At 29.1% G+C, this 22,719-nt stretch overlaps 1 protein-coding gene across 2 annotated transcripts in view; it reads left to right on the top strand.

Annotated features, from left to right (window-relative positions):
* LOC107439162 (ubiquitin carboxyl-terminal hydrolase 2-like) overlaps positions 1-22,719 on the top strand; it is a 47,890-nt gene that overhangs the window by 20,305 nt on the left and 4,866 nt on the right. Inside the window, exons 4-10 of one of the 2 annotated variants that reach the window (XM_043042104.2) lie at positions 944-1,049; positions 2,700-2,789; positions 6,206-6,246; positions 8,274-8,377; positions 10,647-10,724; positions 14,622-14,700; positions 19,992-20,099. In XM_043042104.2, coding sequence (XP_042898038.1) covers positions 944-1,049; positions 2,700-2,789; positions 6,206-6,246; positions 8,274-8,377; positions 10,647-10,724; positions 14,622-14,700; positions 19,992-20,099 — 606 coding nt within the window. The remainder of the gene's footprint in view (positions 1-943; positions 1,050-2,699; positions 2,790-6,205; positions 6,247-8,273; positions 8,378-10,646; positions 10,725-14,621; positions 14,701-19,991; positions 20,100-22,719) is intronic. The other variant, XM_043042105.2, reaches the window with a different exon arrangement.

The raw sequence follows: 22,719 nt of genomic DNA, 5'->3' as shown, positions 1-22,719 counted from the left end.
CATTTTTGTACACCTATAACAAAATACAATACACCTATAACAAAAAATATCAGAAAAACTTTTATAAATTAATTTTTCGTCGAATTTTTTAAGATCACATTTTAAGGAATTAAAGAAAAGCAAAGGAGTATTTTGTAATTTTTAAGAGAATGCGCTAAATATTTGATAAAATATGATAATTTGAAGTAATGCGCATGCGCTTATGCTAGCTAAAATTAGATCCAGCTTTATAAGCACCAGTTTTCTTACCCAAGATGGTAAGTGGTAAAAATCAATTAACTTTATTTTATTTATTATCTATTTAGTTATTCAATCGTAGCTACCACAATGATTTACATTTCAAATTATTCATATTTAAAGAAAGAAACATTCATTACAATTGTTCTTCAAAAGAAATATGCTATAAAAAGTTTGCTAATTTTAATTTCTTTAGATCAAATTTTGAATTTTATTAGGTAGCACTTTTATTTGCCCATGGCGCACCAGTTTGAAATTATTACGGAGTTCAACCAATAATAATGTAAATTATTATAATTAGTTATAATAACAATTATTACTATAATTAGTTATTATACAAATTATTCTTATTATAATTAGTATTATTACAATTATTATAATAATTATTATAATAATTGTTATTGTAATAGCTATTATAATAATAACTATTATAATAATTATTGTAATTAGTTGTTATTATAATTATTATTATAATAAGTTATTATTATAATTATAATAAATATAATAATTATTATTATAATAATTATAATTAGTTATTATTATACTTATTATAATCACTAGTAGGAAATTCGCTTAATAGAACCAGAACTGCAAACTACAAATGATCTTAACGTGAGATGATCTTAGCGTGATAATCAAATGCAAGTTAATTTTTGTAAAAATAGTAACATTTTACGAGACACTTTGAAAAAAACTTTGTTTTTAGAATTTGCTGAACTGGTTAAGAATTCACAAGAATCCAAGACAGCCATTAGCCCATCTAAACTTCAGTTAGAAGCCCAAAGATATGCACCCAGGTTTGCCGGTGGAAGGTAACAAAATATTTTAGAATAATTATTAGTTGAATTAATTTAAAAATACACCGTGACGAAATAGCAAAATTGGAGAAACAGGTTCCATAAAGTTTTTCCTTGTTTCATCAGAAGCTATGTTAATGAAATTGCTTAAATTTTTATTTCAATGTTAAAATAGCCCTTGAGTTTTGAAAATAAATAATAATTAATGTGAAAAAACTTTATTTTTGAAGATAAATTAATTATTTTTCTTTTTTTATAAATTGCGCATTTGAATAATAACTTTGAAGTGAGCGTTCGATTTTGCATCGATTTCACCGTTAATCCAAGGTCTTCGATCGCAATTCCTCAGTTATTTTTATGGACTTCTACATGATTTTATAAATCCTACTTTTTTTTAACACAATATTATAACAAAATGCAGAATCAAAAATTTAAGAAATGCGTGATAGTACGAATATAAGAAAAAATAGGTTTTTGTCTCCAATGATTGTTAAAAACACGGACGAAAACGAAAAAAAAAATCGCTGGAAATAAATTCTCTGATCGATTTTTATTCATGTAAGCATTAAAATCTAAAAAAAATGTCAGTTCGTAATTAAAGAGCTAAGCATATAGTCATCATTAACCGTAAAAGGTTTTCGTGGTTTTCCTCTCCATGAAACGTAAGTGCGAGTTAGTTCCATAAAAAAGTCTTCCACGAACACTAGTTTGCTTGATCCAGAAGTTCCCTTGTCTTCTGGTTTGGGTTCAAAATTACAAGTTTACGGAGTTGAACATTGGTAGTCATAAACTCAGAATTGGGTGGACTGTTCAACGCTGGTTATGAAATAAAACATAACACTCTGAAAAAAAATTTTCACAGTTCTATCTATATTACTTCGAAAGTTTTGATGTGGACGTAGATAAAAAAACATTGGTCTTAGCGGTTACTATTTTTACAAAACAAAAGTTTGACGTGAAACTTTAAAAATCTTTGATTATTTTTTTGTGTTTACATACTATATGAATCCCTTAATAAGATTTTTTTTTCTATTGAAGATAGAACTTTAAATTACATTTATACTATAAGCATGGTAAACTTTAAAAAAAAACTATGCATTGAATATTTGTTTCAGAAATTATTAAAATTTTTACAGCATGTTTAACCTGTCAATAATGTAGAATTTGTTTTTCTTGGTCTTCTACATTATTAACATAAATATCGGTCTAATTGATATTTAACAATATTTTGTACAAGTTTGTAGTGATATTGTTACTGTTACTAAGTTACTCTTAAGCAAAATATTTTTGAAATATATTCGAAAGTAAAAAAATGGATAAAAATGTTAATATATTTTTAGTTTTTATTGAAGTTTTTTTTTAAAAAAAAAAAACTGAATATCTCTTAAATTTAAAAAATTAATAATTGGTTGCCAATTCAGATAATAAGTATAAATAATCCAAAAAAATTTTTATACAACTTTAATTTAAATAATATCGTTTGAAAAGTACACTATATTTTTAATACAAAAAAAAATCTAGTAGTTAGTATAAATATTTTTTGAAACATGAGCGTTGACGAATTGTTTTAATTATTAAAAATGACCAAAATAATATAGGTAGAGAATGAAAAATAAGCTGATTGTTAAGTTAATAGTTTGATTTTACATATATTTTTCTTCCTAGGCAGAATGATGCTCATGAATTTTTACGATATCTTTTACAAGGTCTTCATGAAGATATCAGCAGAGCAAAATACAACTTTTCAATAAGTGGGTGAGCCAGTAAAATCTTATCTCACTTAACATAAGCATGAATTGTAAAAATAAATCACGCTATTTGAGGAGCTTAGTGGATGAAGGTTCTAAGTTGAGATTTCTCAGAAAAAGATTTTATTTTAATCTTACTTAACTGTAGAACATTAATTTATTTAAAAAAAACTGTTAATGTTTATAATTACTGAATTAACTATAAACATTAAATACGTCATTAAATTTCATAGATCTCAGAAGAAAAAGGCTCTAAATGACAATATTTGAATTTTCTGAAGTGGAAGAAGGTTTAAAGTGCATTTGGCTGCAAGAAGTTGATTAGAAACCATAGAAAATATGCCTCTCAGCAGCAAATTAAAGCGCCATAAGTGCGGCAAACGATATGACGTGAACAATTAAATAAGTGTTAGGACTTTTTTAGATATCACAAGTTGGAAGCGTATTGACCAGGAAAAAAAAGCAAAGCATTATCTTCATTTCATATTGTCAACATGAATGATTCATAACAGCGCTTATAAACTAGGAGTCATAAGAATTGAGAACTGCATAGCAATCCATTACCTGAAATCATGGTCATCGTACGCTCTTAGGAGCGCTTTCCCATAAAGAACTGGCCGAACATGAACATTTAAACCGGTTCTGTTATTTGTTTAAACTATCTATATTATGCTAATTTCAAATTTTCTTTTAATTATTCTCGAAAATTGCATTCCAATAGGCTCAAATTTAACTGTTTTGTTGTAATTTACTATATAACCTGTGAAAATAGAATTAAAAAAAAAGACATTGAATAAGCTAATTTGATAAATGAAGTACCGTTCCAAATGCGCGAAAAAAGCAAGGTCAGCTGTCCATATTAAGGAAGAGCCTCTAGCGGCGTATGATGACATTAAAGCTAATTTACTAAATTTTACTGAAATGTCACTAAGAATCTTCACCATTCAGCTTTTCAATCTGCATAACAATTGTGCTGTATATTGTAATTGTGCTGTATATAATTGTACAATCTGTATAACAATTGTAACTGTATAACAATTGTGCTAACTTTTTTTTTTTTAAAAATTTGCCACTGTCAAATTAAATGAACAATTATGCTAAATTATGTAATTAACATATTGTTACTTTTTCTTTAAAGAAATTTTACGCTTATATATTTATTGCAAAAACTTTTACTTCACAGAAATTTATTATCGTCAATCATTTTCGAAATTTAAGCAACAAGCTAATATCTAGCTTAATGATTGATAACCTTGTAAAACATAACCTTGATTGATAACCTTGCTTAGTAAAACAAGTTTGACATTCCCCAAAAGGCAGCCGTAATTTTTAAAATAAATTTTTTAAGCACTTAAAGATGTGAAATTGAATTAATTTTTTATAAAAAAAAGTCCAATTTACAGAATTAAACAACATGTACACATTAATATAATGGAAGAATAAAATGCTATAGCATTGTTCTTATATGCTACAAAAAATAGCTGAATACAGAATGGGTAGTTTATTAGAACAGAATGTAGGAAAAAATTTATAATTTCAAAGAAAAAAAACATTGAGCAATTTGCGATCTTACGAAAGCATTGGCAAACACATTAATATTTTTTTAAATGCCATTACCGTATCAGAACAAGCTGTGTAGTTTGCTCTCCAAAAAAAATTTGTCTAAGAACAGCATTAATATTTACAGACAATATAATGCAAATTAAAGAAATAAAATAAGTAAATGTCTAAGTTATATTAATTTTAAGGTGTGGGGTTTAAAAGGATTGGAGGGCCAAAGAGCAGTATGGGACTAAAATATTTATTTTCTCAGGCCTATGGGTAATAATCTTGAGGCAATGCTCCTCTCTCCAAAGGCGGTGTTTATAGATTTCTTTTGGAAAATCACCTTCAGAAGAAGAATGCAAAAATTTTAGCGATTTCAACCTTAACAAACATGATTGAAGCTAATTATTCTAAAGGATGTTCACACAAGATTTGAATTTTTCGCATTCGTGCAGCAAAATGTTGCCTATGAATAAATAAATGGTGATAGGGCAGCTCATAGTGCAGGGTTATAAAAAATAACACAACACGAAATAAAAACTAGTTTTTATAGTTGAACAATATTTTGAAAATTACGGAATCAATCCTTATAATTTCCGGTTCAGAAGGTCGGGACCGATTGTCCAGATCATAAGATTTAACATTGCTAGGCCTCTTTCTTCTACTTTATTTATTTTTTCTTTTTTTGAAAATTAAGATATATGTCAGCATGCTTAAAACCATTCAGGCCTTAAAGGCGAGAGCTGTATTAAGAAACTTTAGCCACATTTTTGCAAAACGGTCGTATCCTCCGGGATGTTTCCCAGACCGTCGCCAATAGCCCACTGTGCAGCTCTAGTGCGACGTAAATTAACAACAACAACAACAAAACGGTCGTTGAAAATTAAGACAAAAAATCCTTAGGTGCCAACAAACCTTGGAGGCCATTTATCCGATAGGCTAATTTAGACAAAACAAAACTGTATTCTTCATGAACAGATTTTTTATTTTATATTATAACCGTCGTTGAACAGTTCACTCAATTTTTGGGTTTACGAGCACTAATGTTCAACTACGTAGCCTTGTAATTTTGAACCCAATCCAGAAGACTCCTGTATCAAGTATTGAGAGAAATTTGCCCTAATGGAGGACTTTCTGATGGAACTAACCAGCATTTGCGCCACATGGAGAGGAAAACCACCTGACACGGTTAGCCTGACGGCAAGGATATTTCCGCCTATCACTAAGGATATTTCACGCCAGCACTCTGGTCGATGCAAGCTGTATGCGGAATGCGTATCGACCAGTCATTGCTAGGATTCGAACCCGGTTCATCTTATTGGAAGGCGAACGCTCTATCTCCTGAGCCATCGTGGCTATTATGAACCTATTTTATTTTGTTTTATAACTGTCTCGTTGAACAGCCGACCCAATTTTGGCTTTACGCCTTCTAATGTTCAACTCCGTAGGCTTGTAATTCTGAACCAATCCAGAAGACAAGGAAACTCCTGGATCAGTACCCGGTATGTTTTGTTATGGGAACATGGAGGACCTTGTGATTCGACAGATTTAACGTGCATCAGTCACCATTTTACTACACGGGGAGTCTTTAGCCGTCGGGGATCGAACCCATGACCTCTTGGACATGGATCTTGTGCCTTACCAACTAGGCTACCCCGGCCTATTATGAACCTATTAAATATATTACACTTTTTTAATTAAAAACCTAAGTTTCCAGCAAAATTATTTCGTGAATGAATTTTGAGACATTCAGTTACATTTTCCCGGTGTTAATATTAGTGTATATTTACTATTAATACATATTCAACACTTTTAATATTACATATATTATTATTATACACTGTGTTTAAAGCTACATCCTACATTTTTTTTCCATAGACAGAAAAGGTACCAAGAGTCTAATGACAGCTTCATAGGAGGTAAAATATTTTTATTATCAAGTATTTTAGTGATTTGATGAAACTTAACTAAAATGTAATTTAGATATTCAAACAAACATTAAAGCAGGAAAAAGAAATAAAATAGAAAATATGCGTGTTTGTAAGACAGCACTTCTCTGTCAGTTTTGGTTTTTCCACTGACAACAGAAAGGCTCCTGTGTGTTTGTGGGCAGTGTGTCCCCTGAAGAAGTGCTGTCCTACAAACACACATATTTTCTATTTTATCTCTTTTCCTGCTTTAATGTTTGTTTGAATATCTAAATTAAAATAAAGCAAATTTGGTTTTAGCTGCTTTAGGCGCTTTATCATTTTGATTTAATGCTTTAATTGCTAATTTACTTCTTTGTCTCTTTTTTGTTTTTGTAAATTGGGTTCATTATGATTAAACTAAAAAGTACTGAGACACAAACTTCAGAAATAATATTTTAAAAAAAATGAGATTTTTACCTAGAAATCGAAGAAAGTACCCCAAATCGAAACTCTTAAAAATTGTAATACATTTGATTCCTAAAGAAGCACTGAGGGCTAAATTCCTAATTTTCAGTATTTACTGCACAAATATTATTATCAAAAAAATAAAAAATAAATAAAAGTTACAAAAAATAGCCAAAAACAAATTTTTAAGCTTTAAATTACAGAAACTATAACTAACAAATGCATTAAAACAAAGAATTTAAATTCATCTTAAAGAAGTTGACATACTTTAGAATTTTTTTTAAATTAATACAATTAATGTGTAATTAAAATATCATTTAAATTATTACTTTATAAAAAATCGTTTCTTTTCTTCAAAAAGTTCAAAACTGATTTTCAAAATACAAACTATATACTTTTCATAAAAAGTAAGAAAATTGTTACTAACATCATATTTACCATTATATATACTACAATTGAATAAGTACAGTTATGAATGTAAGCAAAATTTTTAAAATGTAATTAGTTGATTGAAATAAACATAAAAAAAGCGATTCCTTATTAACTATCTAATATTAGTTTTCACACCAACGATTTTCTAATTATTAAAATATAATAGGTAAAATTTTCAAAAACGAAACTAACGAAACTAAATTTGTTATTTAAAACTAAATTTGTCTTCATGTTAACGCTAGTCATTGACACTCAATGGTAGTAAACAATCTTTAAACAACTTTATTATATAAAATGTGATAATATGTAATAAAACATTAATTTCGTTAAAAGTTTATTTTGAAAAAATTCTTAAATAATAAATTCATGTTAAACAAAACTTAATTTGATTGCTATAAGCTATTTTTATATTTTTATTTATATATTTTTATTTTTATCTCGAATCTGAATTTATTCTACAAAATAATGAAACAAAATTTGTTATTATGATTTTACAGCAGTTTAATTTCCTCTGACAATAAAGCTACCTTTAATACTATTCATACCGCCTTTATTATGATTAATCTCAATAATTATTCGTCTAATTTTAATACATTTTTGTGTCACATACATTTAACTTGCACCGAATGTGTATTTTTTTTCTTGATTTCCGACAGGGATGCTGAAAATGTACATTAAGTTTGGTGATTACAGAACACCCTGTATATAAATATTTAATCTCTCTGTAAAGATCACTAAATCTTAAGTATTAGGATTTCTTTCAAATTATTTCTACCATGCATGCAAAAAATTCTCGAATGTTAAATTCTCAGAATAATTCTAGATATCTTTTGCACTTCGGGTAATACTACAAAAGAAAGAAAGTGTTAATTTTTATGTCTTCTTTAGAAAAGCTATCGTTGAAGCGCTTGGGGCAAAATAATGATAAGCCACATTTTCAAATTGTTCAGGAAAGGAGTTTTGGTGAAAAACGCAACAAACTCAGATATTTCCGAGCATTGTGCTCTGCATAATAAAGTTTCATTGTTGTAATGTTTGTAACATTAATGATGCATTGTTTATCACCCATTTTTTTAAAAGTATTCAACTCTCAGTTTTTTTGTAACTCGAAGACAAATATTCATCTTTTTTCTTTGTAGATATATTTGCTGGTCAACTTAAAAGTACTTTAAAATGCACAAGTTGCAATAAAGACTCAGTTATGCATGATCCATTTTGGGATATATCTTTACCCATACCAGAGGTAAATTTTAGTTTTCTTTTTCTCTAAAATATATTACTTTAATTTAAATCTTTAAGAATATTCGTTTAAAATAATCACGAGTAACATGTACGAGGTAGCAGTTTGATTATCTGAGTTTATTATTTTATTTGAATTAAAATCTTTCAGAAATATTCTACAAATTAATTCATATACAACAATGTAAATACGATGCATATTTACCATCATTACATACTAGTGCAAGAGTCCATAATCATCAGGGAGAGTTTATTATTTTATATTAGTTTAAATCTTTTAGAAATATATATTCGTTTAAAGTAATACATATTCACTGTTATCACTAAACAGTGCTAGAGTCCACTTTTGCAAAAGAACTGTACTACTACTTTATTAACTTCTACAAAAGAAGTTTAGTGTTATTACTTTACAAGTTAAGCTAAAAATGAGAGAGTGTCTATTATATACAATGTACAGCACGCTAAATAAAAAAAAAAATTAAACACCTTAATAACTTTTGATCTAATGATTGGCTTTTTGCGTACTAAGACGCAATATTAATGATTCGAAGGAATTAACATTAAATATGCTAAAATATTTATGTAGATATTTTTAATAACGAAATTAGAGCATATTTTGTCTGAATAAACATAATTTTTTTCGAATAATTCGGACTCTTGATGCTCAAAGTATGAGCTGCTATCTAGACAATTAAGGCATAAAAGCGGTTGAAATTTCAACTTCGTAAATTTCCCTTTTTGCGCATTTCAGCATATCTCTGGAACTTTTTAAGACAATAATAATTTTTGCACTAAATTATAAATCTTGTTTATTCAAGGAGAATTCGTGACCCAATTTATAATATTTAATTTAATGGTGAGTTAAATGGTGAATACAAGTTTTTACATTATTTTAAATAAGTACTTTTAAATAACGTAATAAAAATTTGAACGGAATCGGTCAAATAGTTCTTGAGAAACGAAAATTTAAAAATACACTTTTTAAATTATTCTGAGCGGAAAAAGGGGGGAGATTAAAAAGGGGCTCAGAATTTTATCCGCTTTCCTGCCCTACGTATTGGGAACATATTTTCCAAACTACAGCACCCCATTCCTATAGTGAGAGTCAAAAATCAAAATCTGTCGGGAAAAAAATTTTAGTTTAATTAGAGAAAACACTTCGTTATCCTTATTTCGTAACTTAAAATACTGTTTGCTCAAATTAATTAATAAATTAAATTTTAGACCTCTTTAGAATTATACTTGCATCTCAATTCGTGAGATTTCGATCACGTGATCAAAATTTCTTTATTATTTTCATAAACTTAATTTCTATTATTATTTAATTTTTATTTCGCGCAATGAACAATTCTGAAATTTCTCAATCGGTATTAAATAAAATACGAAAAAACATTTTTGCAAAAATCGTTTTATGGATCAAATTAAGATAACATAACATGGCATGATAGAAAGTTTTAGATTAGCATAGTTTATTGGGCAGATATAACTAGAAACAAAAAAAAAAAAAAAAAAAGGTTAGGAATAACTTAATAAGAAGTAGTTATATGTTATAACTGGTGTTGAACAAACTACCCAATTCTGAGTTTTCGACTATCAATGCTCAACTCCGTAGCCTTGCAATTTTGATACAAATTAAAAAGACAGGGGAGCTCCTGAATCAAGTATTGGGACAAACCAGCATTCGTTTCATTCAAAATTAGACGGAAAAAAATTTATAATTCTCCTACCACTATTTTATTTTTACTAGGGTGCTGCTACCACTGGGAAAAGACAAAATAAAATAAAATACACGCAACTTTCTTGTTCAGCTAGAAGCCACGCAACAAAATAAATTAAGACATTTAAATACCCTACGGCTTCAAAACACTAAACCTAATTTCAAAGAATTTAACAGCATTCATTATATTAATGCAGTTTTAGAAAGCATAGAACGTTTTTAAATAATCTATTTTTAACAAAATTCTAATTTATTCTATTTTTTTTTCTTATATGCAAAGCATGCTATAATTTCCTTACTTTTTTTAATTATATATCACTTTTAGGAATCAGTAAAATGTTGTTGAATTATGTAAAAATGAAATATTAAATAATTGAATAAAATGAAATGAAATTTTTTTTTTTAACATTTCGGTAGTTTTCTTTCTTAAATCTATTAAGGATATCACTATTTTCCACTACAATACGCAATTTTAAAAAATAAATTTATAAATTTTTATTTCTTCCTTATTTATAATGAAATTTATTTTAAAAATATGCTCTATTTTACTTTTTAGGAATCATCAAGTTCTTCTTTGAATCAACTTTTTAACTTATTTTCTTATCCTGAAATTCTAGACGGGCAAAATAAAGCCGTAAGTATTATGTTTTTGATACAGAATTATGGATGAACTGATATCTCTTAATTTTTTAAAAAAAAATTTTACAGTTTATTTTTGTAATAACAGCCCTTAATATGTGGTTTCAAAATCCTTGTGAAAAACGGTGAAAAATTATACACACTGGGAGAAAAATATTTACATTTAAAAATTTTTAAAAAAAACGCTCTCAAAATTTGACGAATCACTTTTGAGGAAGGCTAGTATACAAAACAAAGAAGCTCTTTATAACAAAAATGTACTGTATGTGAAAGAACTCAAACACCACTCTTGTTGATTCTTATGTAAATTGAACACATGAATCTGAATATATAATTTTATTATACACAACACCACCGACCGTTTTCTGTAACTTTAGTAGCGGATTGCGTTTATGGTTTTCAAATTTTTTTTTCTTTTCAAGGTGGTAAGATCCAATTCATGTCTAATTTGGATGATAAATTTTATGCATAAGCAAGTGCCACTGTCCGGTATACATATGCTCTATATACCCTACACTGTTTTTTTTTTTTTTTTTTTTTTTTTTTTTTTTTTTTTTTNTTTTTTTTTTTTTTTTTTTTTTTTTTTTTTTTTAAATGGTAAGGGCCACTGTTCCGTTTGCCCGGTATGTACAATTCTGATTTTTTAATGTTAAGTGCTAGACATGATACGCAAATGCAGTACTACCAGTAAATATATTACATCCTTTCTGTAAATCTAATCCTGACTTCAATATTTCAAATTGGCATAACATGTTTCGATTCTTGGACAGGTTGAAGCTTATAGTCAAGATAGTGCTTGTTTGTCATAAACTGCATCCTCAGATGTTGATAAGAAACGAGATGTGGTTTTATCCTTTGTAAATTGAACCTTATGCTAAATTTTCACACATCATCTAGAAGCGCAATTTGCATATTGTTGGGAGTTGGGGTAATAATTGAATTCATTATTCAGCGCAGTTCACCACTGCCCCTAAAGGCTATAAAATTATTGAAAAGTGATAAACATAAGAGGCGGGATGTTCCAAAAGAGCCGCTCAGTAGTTCTCTGCGTAATTTACCCTAGTCATAATTACCATGTATTCGCTACGTTACTTACCATTGTCGCAATTACTAAGCAATCGCTGCGTAATTTATCATTGCCGCGATTTCCATGTAGTCGCTGCGTAATTTACCTTTGTCGTAATTACCATGTAGTCACTGCGTCACTTACCATTGTCGCTATTACCAAGCAATCAGTGCGTAATTTACGATTGCCGCGATTTGTCGTAATTACCATGTACTCGCTACGTTATTTCACCATTGTCACAATTCCCAAGCAGTTGCTGCGTAATTTACCACTGTCGCAATTTCCATGCAGTCGCTACGTAATTTATCATTTGAAGATTAGAAAGATTATTTAAACTCAGGAATAAGGATTATAATAACTTTGGAAGAAGGATTCAAACTTAGGAAGAAGGATTATTTTAACCGTTAATTTTTTTATGAAAGAATGGAAAGGGAAAAATTTCTAAAAATTGAACAGTAGGAAAAAGAAAGATTTNGTAATTTATCATAGTCGCGATTTCCATGTAGTCGCTGCGTAATTTATCATAGTCGCGATTTCCATGTAGTCGCTGCGTAATTTATCATAGTCGCGATTTCCATGTAGTCGCTGCGTAATTTACCATAGTCGCGATTTCCATGTAGTCGCTGCGTAATTTATCATAGTCGCGATTTCCATGTAGTCGCTGCGTAATTTATCATAGTCGCGATTTCCATGTAGTCGCTGCGTAATTTACCATAGTCGCGATTTCCATGTAGTCGCTGCGTAATTTACCACTGTCGCGATTTCCATGCAGTCGCTACGTAATTTATCATTTGAAGATTAGAAAGATTATTTTAACTTAGGAAGAAGGATTATAATAACTTTGGGAGAAGGATTTAAACTTAGGAAGAAGGATTATTTTAACCGTTAATTTTCTTATGAAAGAATGGAAAGGGAAGAATTTCTGAAAATTGAACAGTAGGAAAAAGAATGATTTTTTTATAATTTTTCCTTTAAATTATGAAAAAAAATCATTAAAAATGATTGTTTTCTTCTGTTTAATATAACTATTACCATAGTAAAATATATCATAGTACTAAAAGTTTTACCATAATTAATAATAAACATTTGAATAATTGTTTAGTGAGCATTTGATTAATTGATTTAGGGCTGTCATTATTGAAAAAACTTTAACCTTCAAAACAAAGTATATAGCACCATTTTAAATATGGACATTCGTTGAAAATATTTTTGTCCTGAACACAAAGATTTCTTGCTGCGTACTCGTGGAATTAATTTCCAAAATAAAAAGTTAAAGACGCGCTTTTATAAAAAAGAAAAAACTGTGTTTTTGGTTGCTTGAATTGTTTCAATTTTAGTTACTATTTCATGAAAAAAATCTTAACATTCGATTTGCAATACTGGAAACAGTGACTGATCGAATCTAGAGTGAATAACGCCAGAACGATACGCATGGAAAATGTTTATAGTATTTTAAATTTATATGGTTCGAAGTTAAGACACGTTACGATTAAAATTATTTAAATAAAAACACAATTCGTGAGAGTCACTTTTTAAAAAAAGTTACATCTCGAATGCAAAATTTAAGACACCATTTTGCATTTTAAAAACTGACAGTCACATATAAGATTTAAGCCTCAATATTATAGGTTTTCCAATGCGAAATTTCTTATGTGCACTTTGTATTTTTAAAATTTTAGTTAATTTTCCATTTAAAAAAATTATAATTAACTTTCTATATTGAGTTTTACAACAATTTTTGAAAGAAAATTACAAATTGAATTCAAATCAAAATAATTTAATCAATTTTGAAGATAGCTACAAATAGAAAATATTTATGTTCTAAAAATATAGATTCCGTGGAGAGAAAATTTGTAAAAGATTTACCTAAAATATCCATTGTTACGTTAACTATTTTCATGAAATAAAAAAGTCTTTAAAAACTGAGTTTTTCCTCTTCTTTTTTTTAATAAAGATACATTTGGAAATCAAAGAAAAGGGTGCCATTTTAAAGATAGACATTCGTAGAATATATTTATAACCTAAACTTGTAAGCTTCGATGCAAATTCCTTGATTTGTATTCATCTAAAAATGAGATTTTACTGTAGAAACTTTAGACATAATTCCATGAAAGAATAAAAAAGAGTCGACCTTGATTTGATTTTATTTTATCACCGTCGTTGAACAGCCGACCCAATTTAGGGTTTGCAATTACGAATGTTTAACACCGTAGGCTTGTAATTTTGAACCCAATCCAGAAGACAAGGGACCTCCTGGATAAGGTACTGGGAGAAATTTGCCGTCTTGGAGGCCTTTTGATGGAACTGGCCCGCATTTGAGTTACATGGAGAGGAAAACCACGAAAACCTCCCACTGTTAGCCTGACGGCTATCATTTCTCTGAAAGATCACTGTGGTATTCCTTCCTACAAGACTATCGCTTCTTTGAAAAATCACTGTGGTATTCCTTCCAACAAAACTATCACAAAAATAAATAAAACATCAAATTAAATTAAAATTTCCGGCTTTTTTTATAATATCCAGATGAATGTCTAAATGTAGACCGGAACGATAAAAAAAGCAGATATTTAAAAAGCAGAAGCTTTATGCCAATTTTTAACTAAGACAAAATTAACAAGATCAAATCGACAAGAACAAAAAAACTAACTGTCAACAATGAAAGAAAAAAAGTTATTTAATGTAATCTACATAAATGAGACAATTCAAAGTATTAAAAAATATTTTTTCATACTAAATTTTGTAAATAAATTGATATTTATAGTATTTTGCTATTTTTTCACTTTTTAATCAAATTTTTATTACATACACAATCTCATTTTTTTTTAGTTCTGCGAATGGTGTCGCCAGAAAAACAGATGCAGCAAAAAAATGGAAGTGAACAAATTTCCTAAAGTACTTGTGATTCGTATCCTTTGTAATCGGCCTAAAAGCTTGAAAAGTAGAAGAGAGAGAAAAAAAAAAAAAGCTTCATGGAAATTTTGAAAGATTATTTTCAAAATGGAGAGGCATTTTGAAAATTTTTTTCTTAAAAAATTTAATTTATAAAACTTTTACCTGCAATTGGAATGTTTCTTGCCCATAAAACAGCAGTGCGATTTTTGATTGAGAATATGAAATTAAAAAAAATAAAATATTTATTTGAATCTACATTATGACCCTGTGTTACCAATTTTCAAACACTTTTAAATAAAAAATTAAATCCCCTGAAACAGTAAACAATTTACACTTTAGTCGAATTTACAGTGCAAATCACTAAAACTGAATTTTTTTTTTTTTTTTTTTTTTTCTAGTTTCNTTTTTATTTTTTTTTTTTTTTTAAATTCTATACGAAAATAGAGTTTAATAAGTGGTGGGTAACGAATTGGAAAAAGGTAACAGAGGGGAAACTGACAGTAGATCTAAATTTTAAATGCTCTTGCAATAAGTCAATCATTCGATCAAACGGACGTAACGATAAACTAAGACTTCGCTGGTCTAATCATTAATCTCTATCTAAATTCACGCCCTCTAGCGATCAGTTTGCTTTGACGGGTGAAAGCATTTTATACTATTAGAAAATGCCCGTATGGCTAAACTACTTGTTCATTAAAACAACATTCATAATGTATTATTTGATACTCCTAAATTTTACGTTTCCATTAGAAAAAGAAGGAAGAAAATGACAAAAGGTATAGCTGCAGGGAAAAAAGTTAAAAGCAATGAATATAACTTATTTTTAAAAATTATATTTGTAATTTTTAAAAAAGTGTAAGTGGTGGATTAATGCTACTTACTACCTAACATGATTACCAACGATAATAAGTCGAATTTCAGCCAAGAAAATCTGAATTTTATAGATTTTAAGCAATAAAAACTTATTAGTATATATTTTAATTGATGTTCTTCTCCTTTTTGTATATAAGATGCATGAACATTAATTCTTTGAAACTATAACTTTTTATGCTTCAGTATCTCAGATGCATAAAAATTATGATTTTTTTAAACTTTTTTAATGTATTAAAAGTATTTTCAACTTTATTGAAAATCACTGTTTCTTGTTTTAGTAGTTGCATTAATTCATTTGATTTTTATAAATTAAAATGATTAATAATTATTAATAACAGTACCTTTTTCTCTGAGCCAGAAAAATCTAAAATTCGCTAATTTCACAGATGTAAAACAAAATTTTTTTCATTTTTTTAAAGATTCATAATTTGTAAATTTTAAAATTTATAAAAAAAAATATTACGAAACTTTTTATATCATCCTGAAATTCAATACTTGAAATTAAAATAAAAAACACAATTTGGATAATTAAAAAAAACCCGAAGAAAATTAAAAAAAGGAACATTTTTGTAAGTAAGCTGTTCAAAACATTAAATTTTTCATATAAAGCACAATAAATCAAAAAATGTTAAGGATCACTGAAATAGAATCTCTTTATATTCTGTTATCGTTCAATTAGGCTGTTATTGAAACATTTTCGTGGTTTTCATTTGTGCGTAACATAAATTCTAATTATTTTCATTCAAAAATTCTTTCAAAAGATGATTTTACTTCTGTATTTTAAATTACATACTCTGTACAAGTTACTTTGATATCTGGGTCGTGTTAAAAAGTACAAAAATAAGAAGAGCGTTTCACAACATTCACGAAGATAAAAAAAACTGTCTATCAAAGATGATAAAAAAATAATTTCAATGCGATAATGAACATTTAGCTGGAATTCTATTACCGTTAAGCAATCTGAAAAATATTTTTGTGGTTTTCCTTTGCTTGTAACTCAAAATCTGATAATTTTAATTTACATAAAATAAGTTACTTTAATAACTTTTATAAATATGATTTTACTCCGAAAGTTAGATTGTAAGTTGCTTTGATTTTTGAGTAGAGTTAAAAATTACAAAAATGAGAAATGCGTTTCGTTATATTAGTAGGATGATAGGCTGCCTATAGGATTGATTATAAATATTATTTTCATAGCAATAATAAACATTTAGCTGGAGTCAAGCAATCTGAAAAATATTTTTGTGGTTTTCCTCTTCGTGTAACGCTAAATCTGATTTTTAATTTAATTTTCGCTGAAATAAAATATTTTTATAACTTATTTAGCCAATGGGGCTAACCGCGAGAAGCTTTCGGGATTTCCTCTCTGTGTTACTCAAGTGCGAGATAGTTCCATCAAAGAGTCCTCCACGAAGGCTAGTTTGTCCCAATGTTTGATCCAGGAGTTCTCTTGTCTTCTGAGGTGGGTTTAAAATTACAAGGCTATGAACTTGAACATGACAGTCGTAAAATCCAAAATTCAATATGAGTTATAAAATAAAGTTAAATGAATAAGTTTGCGAAAGAGCGGTTTGTAATTACAGGAAAACAAACCACTTTAGATGGCTGAAAGTTTGAGCTCAAAAGCTCACGTTGGAAAAAAAAAACTTTTTTCATTTAGTCTCGTTTATCTATTTCAATATCTTCGGTAATTTAAGTTTCATATTTTCAACATTCTCAGACCATTTATTTTCGTAACTTTCTTTTTTAACAAACAGTTTCTGTCCGTATTATGGAGAAAGTAGGGAAAATTCCACACAAACTTCACAGAACCTTTATTGCTAAGAGGGTAATAACAAATTTACAATCATTATACCAACTTCATTATGTTGCATTATAATTTTTAAATTAGAAATACTTTGTAATCATTTATTGTTTTCAGGGGAATTAGATTCTAACGAAACACTTCTTGCAAGAAAACTCATAATTTTACGCAATTTAATTAACTCCTATAATCATATCCTAAAACAATCAGTTCCAATCCATATCCAACAAACACTTTCTGCCCATATTATATGGAGAACATAGAAAAATTCCCCTCACAAAACTTTTAATGCTAAGATAGCAAATTTACAATCATTATACTAGCTTCATTATGTTGCATTATAATTTTTAAATTAAAAATACTTTGTAATCATTTATTGTTTTCAGGGAAATTATACACAAAATATCTTAGATTATAACGAAAAATTTCTTGTAAGAAAATTCATAATTTTCTGCAACTCCTAAAACCATATCCTAAAATATCGGATAATTCCTTTTGCAACAGCTTCATTATGTTGCAATATAATTTTTAAACGAAAAATACTTCGTAATAATTTATTGTTTTCAGTGGAATTATATACAAAATATCTTAGATTATAATGAAAAACTAAATTTTCTGCAACTCCTAAAACCATATCCAAAAATATCGGATAATTGATTTGCACCGGCTTCCTACATTAATCACAAAATTTTTCTTTTAATATTAACATAGTGGTGACAATATAATTATTGCACGTTGTTAAATGGGAAGAGGAATACATAATTATCTATTTCCTCAAAGTGAAGAGGATGAGGGTATTTAGGAAGACCTTTTCATCTCACTTGATTTCTAGTTTTGACAATCATTTCATTCAACATTATTTCAAACCGTTTAATTTTAAATATTTTACTGTAAAACATTTAAATTGTTATACCATAAAATAAAGATAATTAATTTAAAAATTTAAAATTTTTTAGAAATTTATTTAATTAATTAAATTAATTAAAAAAAATTTAGAAATTTATTATTATTTAGGATCATGGAAAATATATGATTAGTATTTTTTTAAATTTTTGTTTGAATTAAATACTAGAGATTTAAAAAGTGGATTTTTTGAATTTATTACTAGAGATTGAATTTATTACTATACATTTAAAAAGTATATTGAGAATTATTAAATTCCATATTTTAAGTACTTTTCGTACTATAAGGATTATAGTAGACTCATTTTCTCACCAAGAAAATGTTATAAACTCAAATGGTATTTATAATAAGAGCTAATTAATTTAAATTTACACATTTTAGACGAATGTTTAATGCTGTGGGGGCCAGCGTAGAGAACCATAAAAATGAACATAACGTTTAAAACATATCTTATTTGACACCTTTTATAGTTTTAACACGGTTCCCAGCAGATCATTGAAGTCAAGCATCACTGGCTACGGTCAGTGTGCGGGTGGGTGACCACTTGGATCAGTCAGCGTAGGGACCGAGGGTGTGCGGTATTGATCCTCGTTAAACTGTGCTACCGTAAAGTGCTCGACTTCGCGCGCAGGTCGTCGGGCTACCGAAGCGGGGGTGCCATCCCCTCCGCAGAGGATCAAAATTGTGATGGCATGTCTTCGGATCATCCTCCGGGATGTTTCCCAGACCGTCGCCAATAGCCCATTGTGCAGCTCTAGTGCGACGTAAATTAACAACAATTATAGTTTTAAACACTTTCAACAAATTTTCATACTAAACAGTTAAGAATTTTTATGATGAATGTTTTCCTCACATTTATATTTAATGTATTATTTCCTATTTTTATAATTATATTGCATGTTGTATTATTTGACCAAATCAGAAACGGTTCGGGATAGCCTGGCTGGCTAGACATTAGTTCCATGTCCAAGAGGTCGTGAGTTCGATCTCCGCCTGCCGAAGACTCTCCGTGTAGTAAATGGTGACAGGTGCACGTTAAATCTGTCGTGTCACAAAGCCATCCAAGTTCCCACAACAAATCAATACCTCTGAGGGGGGCGTGATGGATCAGTGGATAGAGCGTTCGCCTTCCAATCAGGTGAACCGGGTACGAATCCCAGCGATGGCTAGTCGATACCAATTCCGAATCCGGCTTTCACCGACCACAATGCTGACATAAAATATCCTCAGTGGTAGACAGATCACGGGTTAGAGGCCCCCTGCCGTAGGCTAACCGTGGGAGGTTTTCCTCACCATGTAACGCAAATGAGGGTTAGTTCCTCAAAACGTCCTCCACGAAGGCAAATTTCTCCCAATACTTGATCCAGGAGTTCCTTTGTCTTCTGGATTGGGTTCAAAATTACAAGGCCACAGAGTTGAACATTAATAGTCTTAAACTCAAACGATTGAGTCGGCTGTTCAACGACGGTTATAAAATAAAATAATAAATACCTCTGTGTATAAATACCCTAAAAATGTGTCATATTGCCCCAAGATTTTCACGATAGAGTCTTACTCAAAATAGAGTAACACTAAAAAAATATGTAAAATTAAAAAAGGCAACAAATTTAAACATTCTTATTTAGATTATCCCTCACATTAAAATGAAAATATAAAAATTACAGTTTATTATTAAATTCGAATTTGAATTTGACATACAAGTAAATTCCTTAATAAAATAAAAGATTTAAAGCGTTTTTCAGCTTCTTCTTTCCTTAGAAAACTAAACATAATGGTGGACTGCCCTCTAGCACTGCGAAATCTTTCCGAATTTTCATCTCGCAGCTACTACAGTAAGATAATTTTTATTATTATTTTCATAAAATAAAGACAATTCATTATTATTTTCATAAAATAAAGACAATTCATTATTATTTTCATAAAATAAAGACATCAATTCCTTATTATTTTCATAAAATAAAGACATCAATTCCTTATTATTTATAAGAACAACAAGCAACACTTAGACGCATGATGTTTCCTTAGGGCTCAACCAGAGTTTTCAATACAGAGTGTCCAGACTAAATAAGGTCACCTTGATTTTTTGCCATAACTGAACTCAAAGAAAACCAGTAAGGACCAAACATATATATCTAAACACATATTTACAAGAATTAATCAACTTTCTACGGACATGAACCATTTGCTGGACATGAAAAAAAAAACTTCGAATAAGTAAAAGAGAAGGGGGAAAAAAAGTGTCTCATTGAAATAAAGTCACTTTTGATTATACCCAAAATATCCATCAAATTTTTTATCCGACTTAAAATATGCTGAGGTGATTGTGAGCCCAATTAAAAAATCCTGAAAATTTTTTGAGTAAAATCTTTAATGACGCATTTCAAATAATTTATGTCTTTATAAATTTAAATCATTGATATTTTCACTACATAAAATTCTAAATAAATTATATGCAACGTAATGTAAATTAATAATTATGTATAAGTTTACTTCTATCTCTAATCACATTTATTATTCTACCAGAAAAAATATTTACAAATGAAATAGATGTCAAGTATAAATTCTAAGTTCTAATAGTTTTTAAATAAATTATACAAGAATTTTAATACATAAATGTGATCGATAATTTCCCGAAACTTCTGTACCTTGGATTTCCGGATGGCTGTTAGCGAAAAATCCGGATTTTTTCCGGAGTACAATCATCTCTGAATATGTGGTGCATACCATTTACCAATCCCAGGAGGACAATAGCATAAATATTAAATGGCAGTATTCAATTCTGCAACAGACTGAAGATTTTGCAGCCATTTATTGCTATTAGCAAAATAATAGGTGGCCCAAGGCGGATTTTCTAGCAGGAAGATGCCTCTATTTACGTTGCAAAATCTTCACAGGGTTAGTTTTTTTGGGTAATAGGGTAAATGCCATGAATGGCCTGTTCTGTTACGTCAGTGCTCCCCAACCCTCGGGCAGCGGACCGGTACCGGTCCGTGGATCAAATCGTACCGGGCCGCCCTTTTCATTGAAACTGAATTTAAATTCCTAGGTATATACTCCAAATTAAAAATATATGTGTACCATTAAAAATTTTATTTATTTGAAAATAAAGGGGCCCCTGAAGGTAGTGATATAAATTTTTAATGTTTGTAATGTATCATTGTCTCCGATTACCCCCTGATGGAACCATCTCATTGCAAAGAAACAAGCTCAGGGTTCTCATTGATTTAACGTATTAGTAAATTAAAATGCTAAATCACTTTATATTTATTTTTTGGTGTTATATTTATTTTTTGGCATGTTTAAATTCAATAAAATTAAAATAAATCAATCAAAATAATCAAAATCAAAACAATCAGCGCCTCCACCCCCAGCGGACCGCTGCAAAATTATCAAATGCTGACAGGTCCGCGGTGATGAAAAGGTTGGGGAACACTGTGTTACGTGACCTATATCCCTAAGAAAACGTGAGGGCTATCCTCAGAACGATTGCATGTAACGAAAAGTAGCAGTTTCAGTTTGTGGCAGAATTACAAGCTGCTATAATTGAAACTAGGTACAGTATTGATGCTGATGTCCTCCTGGGTTTAGTAAATGGTACACAATATCATACAATTCAAGTCGTATAGAAGTATGACGAATATATTAGCTATAATCAGAAGTGGCTTTATTTCGATGGGACATTTTTACTTATTATTATTTTTTTTTCTTCCTTTTCAAGTGCAAGAGGTGAGTTATTCTTTGTGAACATATATTTAGGTACAGACTAAGTGTATAAGTTTGGTTCTTATTGGGCTTTTTTGCGTCTAATTGCGACAAAAATCAAAGTGGATTCATTTAGTTGGGACAATCTATATACCCAAGAGATGCACAATCAGCAGTCCGTGGGCCAAAAATGGCTACCTACGTTTACGATTTGGCATCTGACAATCTTAAATCTAATTTTTAAAAAAAAAATTAAAAAAGAAAGTGTAGAGAAAGCGAAATCCATCCTTGGAAAGAAGATGAGACATAGGCGGCATATTATTTGTCGGCACTCAAGTTTATGTTTAATAGAAATTAAATTTTTTTTAAAAAAAAATTTGATCGTCCTATTCTTTGGTTTACTTATTTTCGCTAGCAAGCCTGAATTTAATTATAAGTATTTAGTTTTGCCAGCTATGTTTATGTTCGTGTAAGCGCGGTGAAATGTATTTTCTCACAAACTTATTTAAATAAAATGGTAAAAGAATAAAGGAAACTTCCGAATCTAAATTTTGATAAAAGAAATTATAGTCTCAAAAATCGAATTACGATCGAGGCATTGATCTGATACTGTTATTACCTTTAAAAAGCGTTCTTTTTTTTGGTTTCTAAATGCTACCTTCAAAGAAGAATTTTTTCTTTTTTTTAATTTTCTGATTTCTTTTCTCTTTATAATCTTTAAATGCGCCGGAATAAATTGCTTTGTGACCT

The sequence above is a fragment of the Parasteatoda tepidariorum genome, chromosome X1 (assembly GCF_043381705.1).
Source record: "Parasteatoda tepidariorum isolate YZ-2023 chromosome X1, CAS_Ptep_4.0, whole genome shotgun sequence".
Taxonomy (NCBI): domain Eukaryota; kingdom Metazoa; phylum Arthropoda; class Arachnida; order Araneae; family Theridiidae; genus Parasteatoda; species Parasteatoda tepidariorum.
The sequence above is the reverse complement of the archived record's forward strand: the minus strand, read 5'-3'. Positions and strand labels throughout refer to the sequence as shown.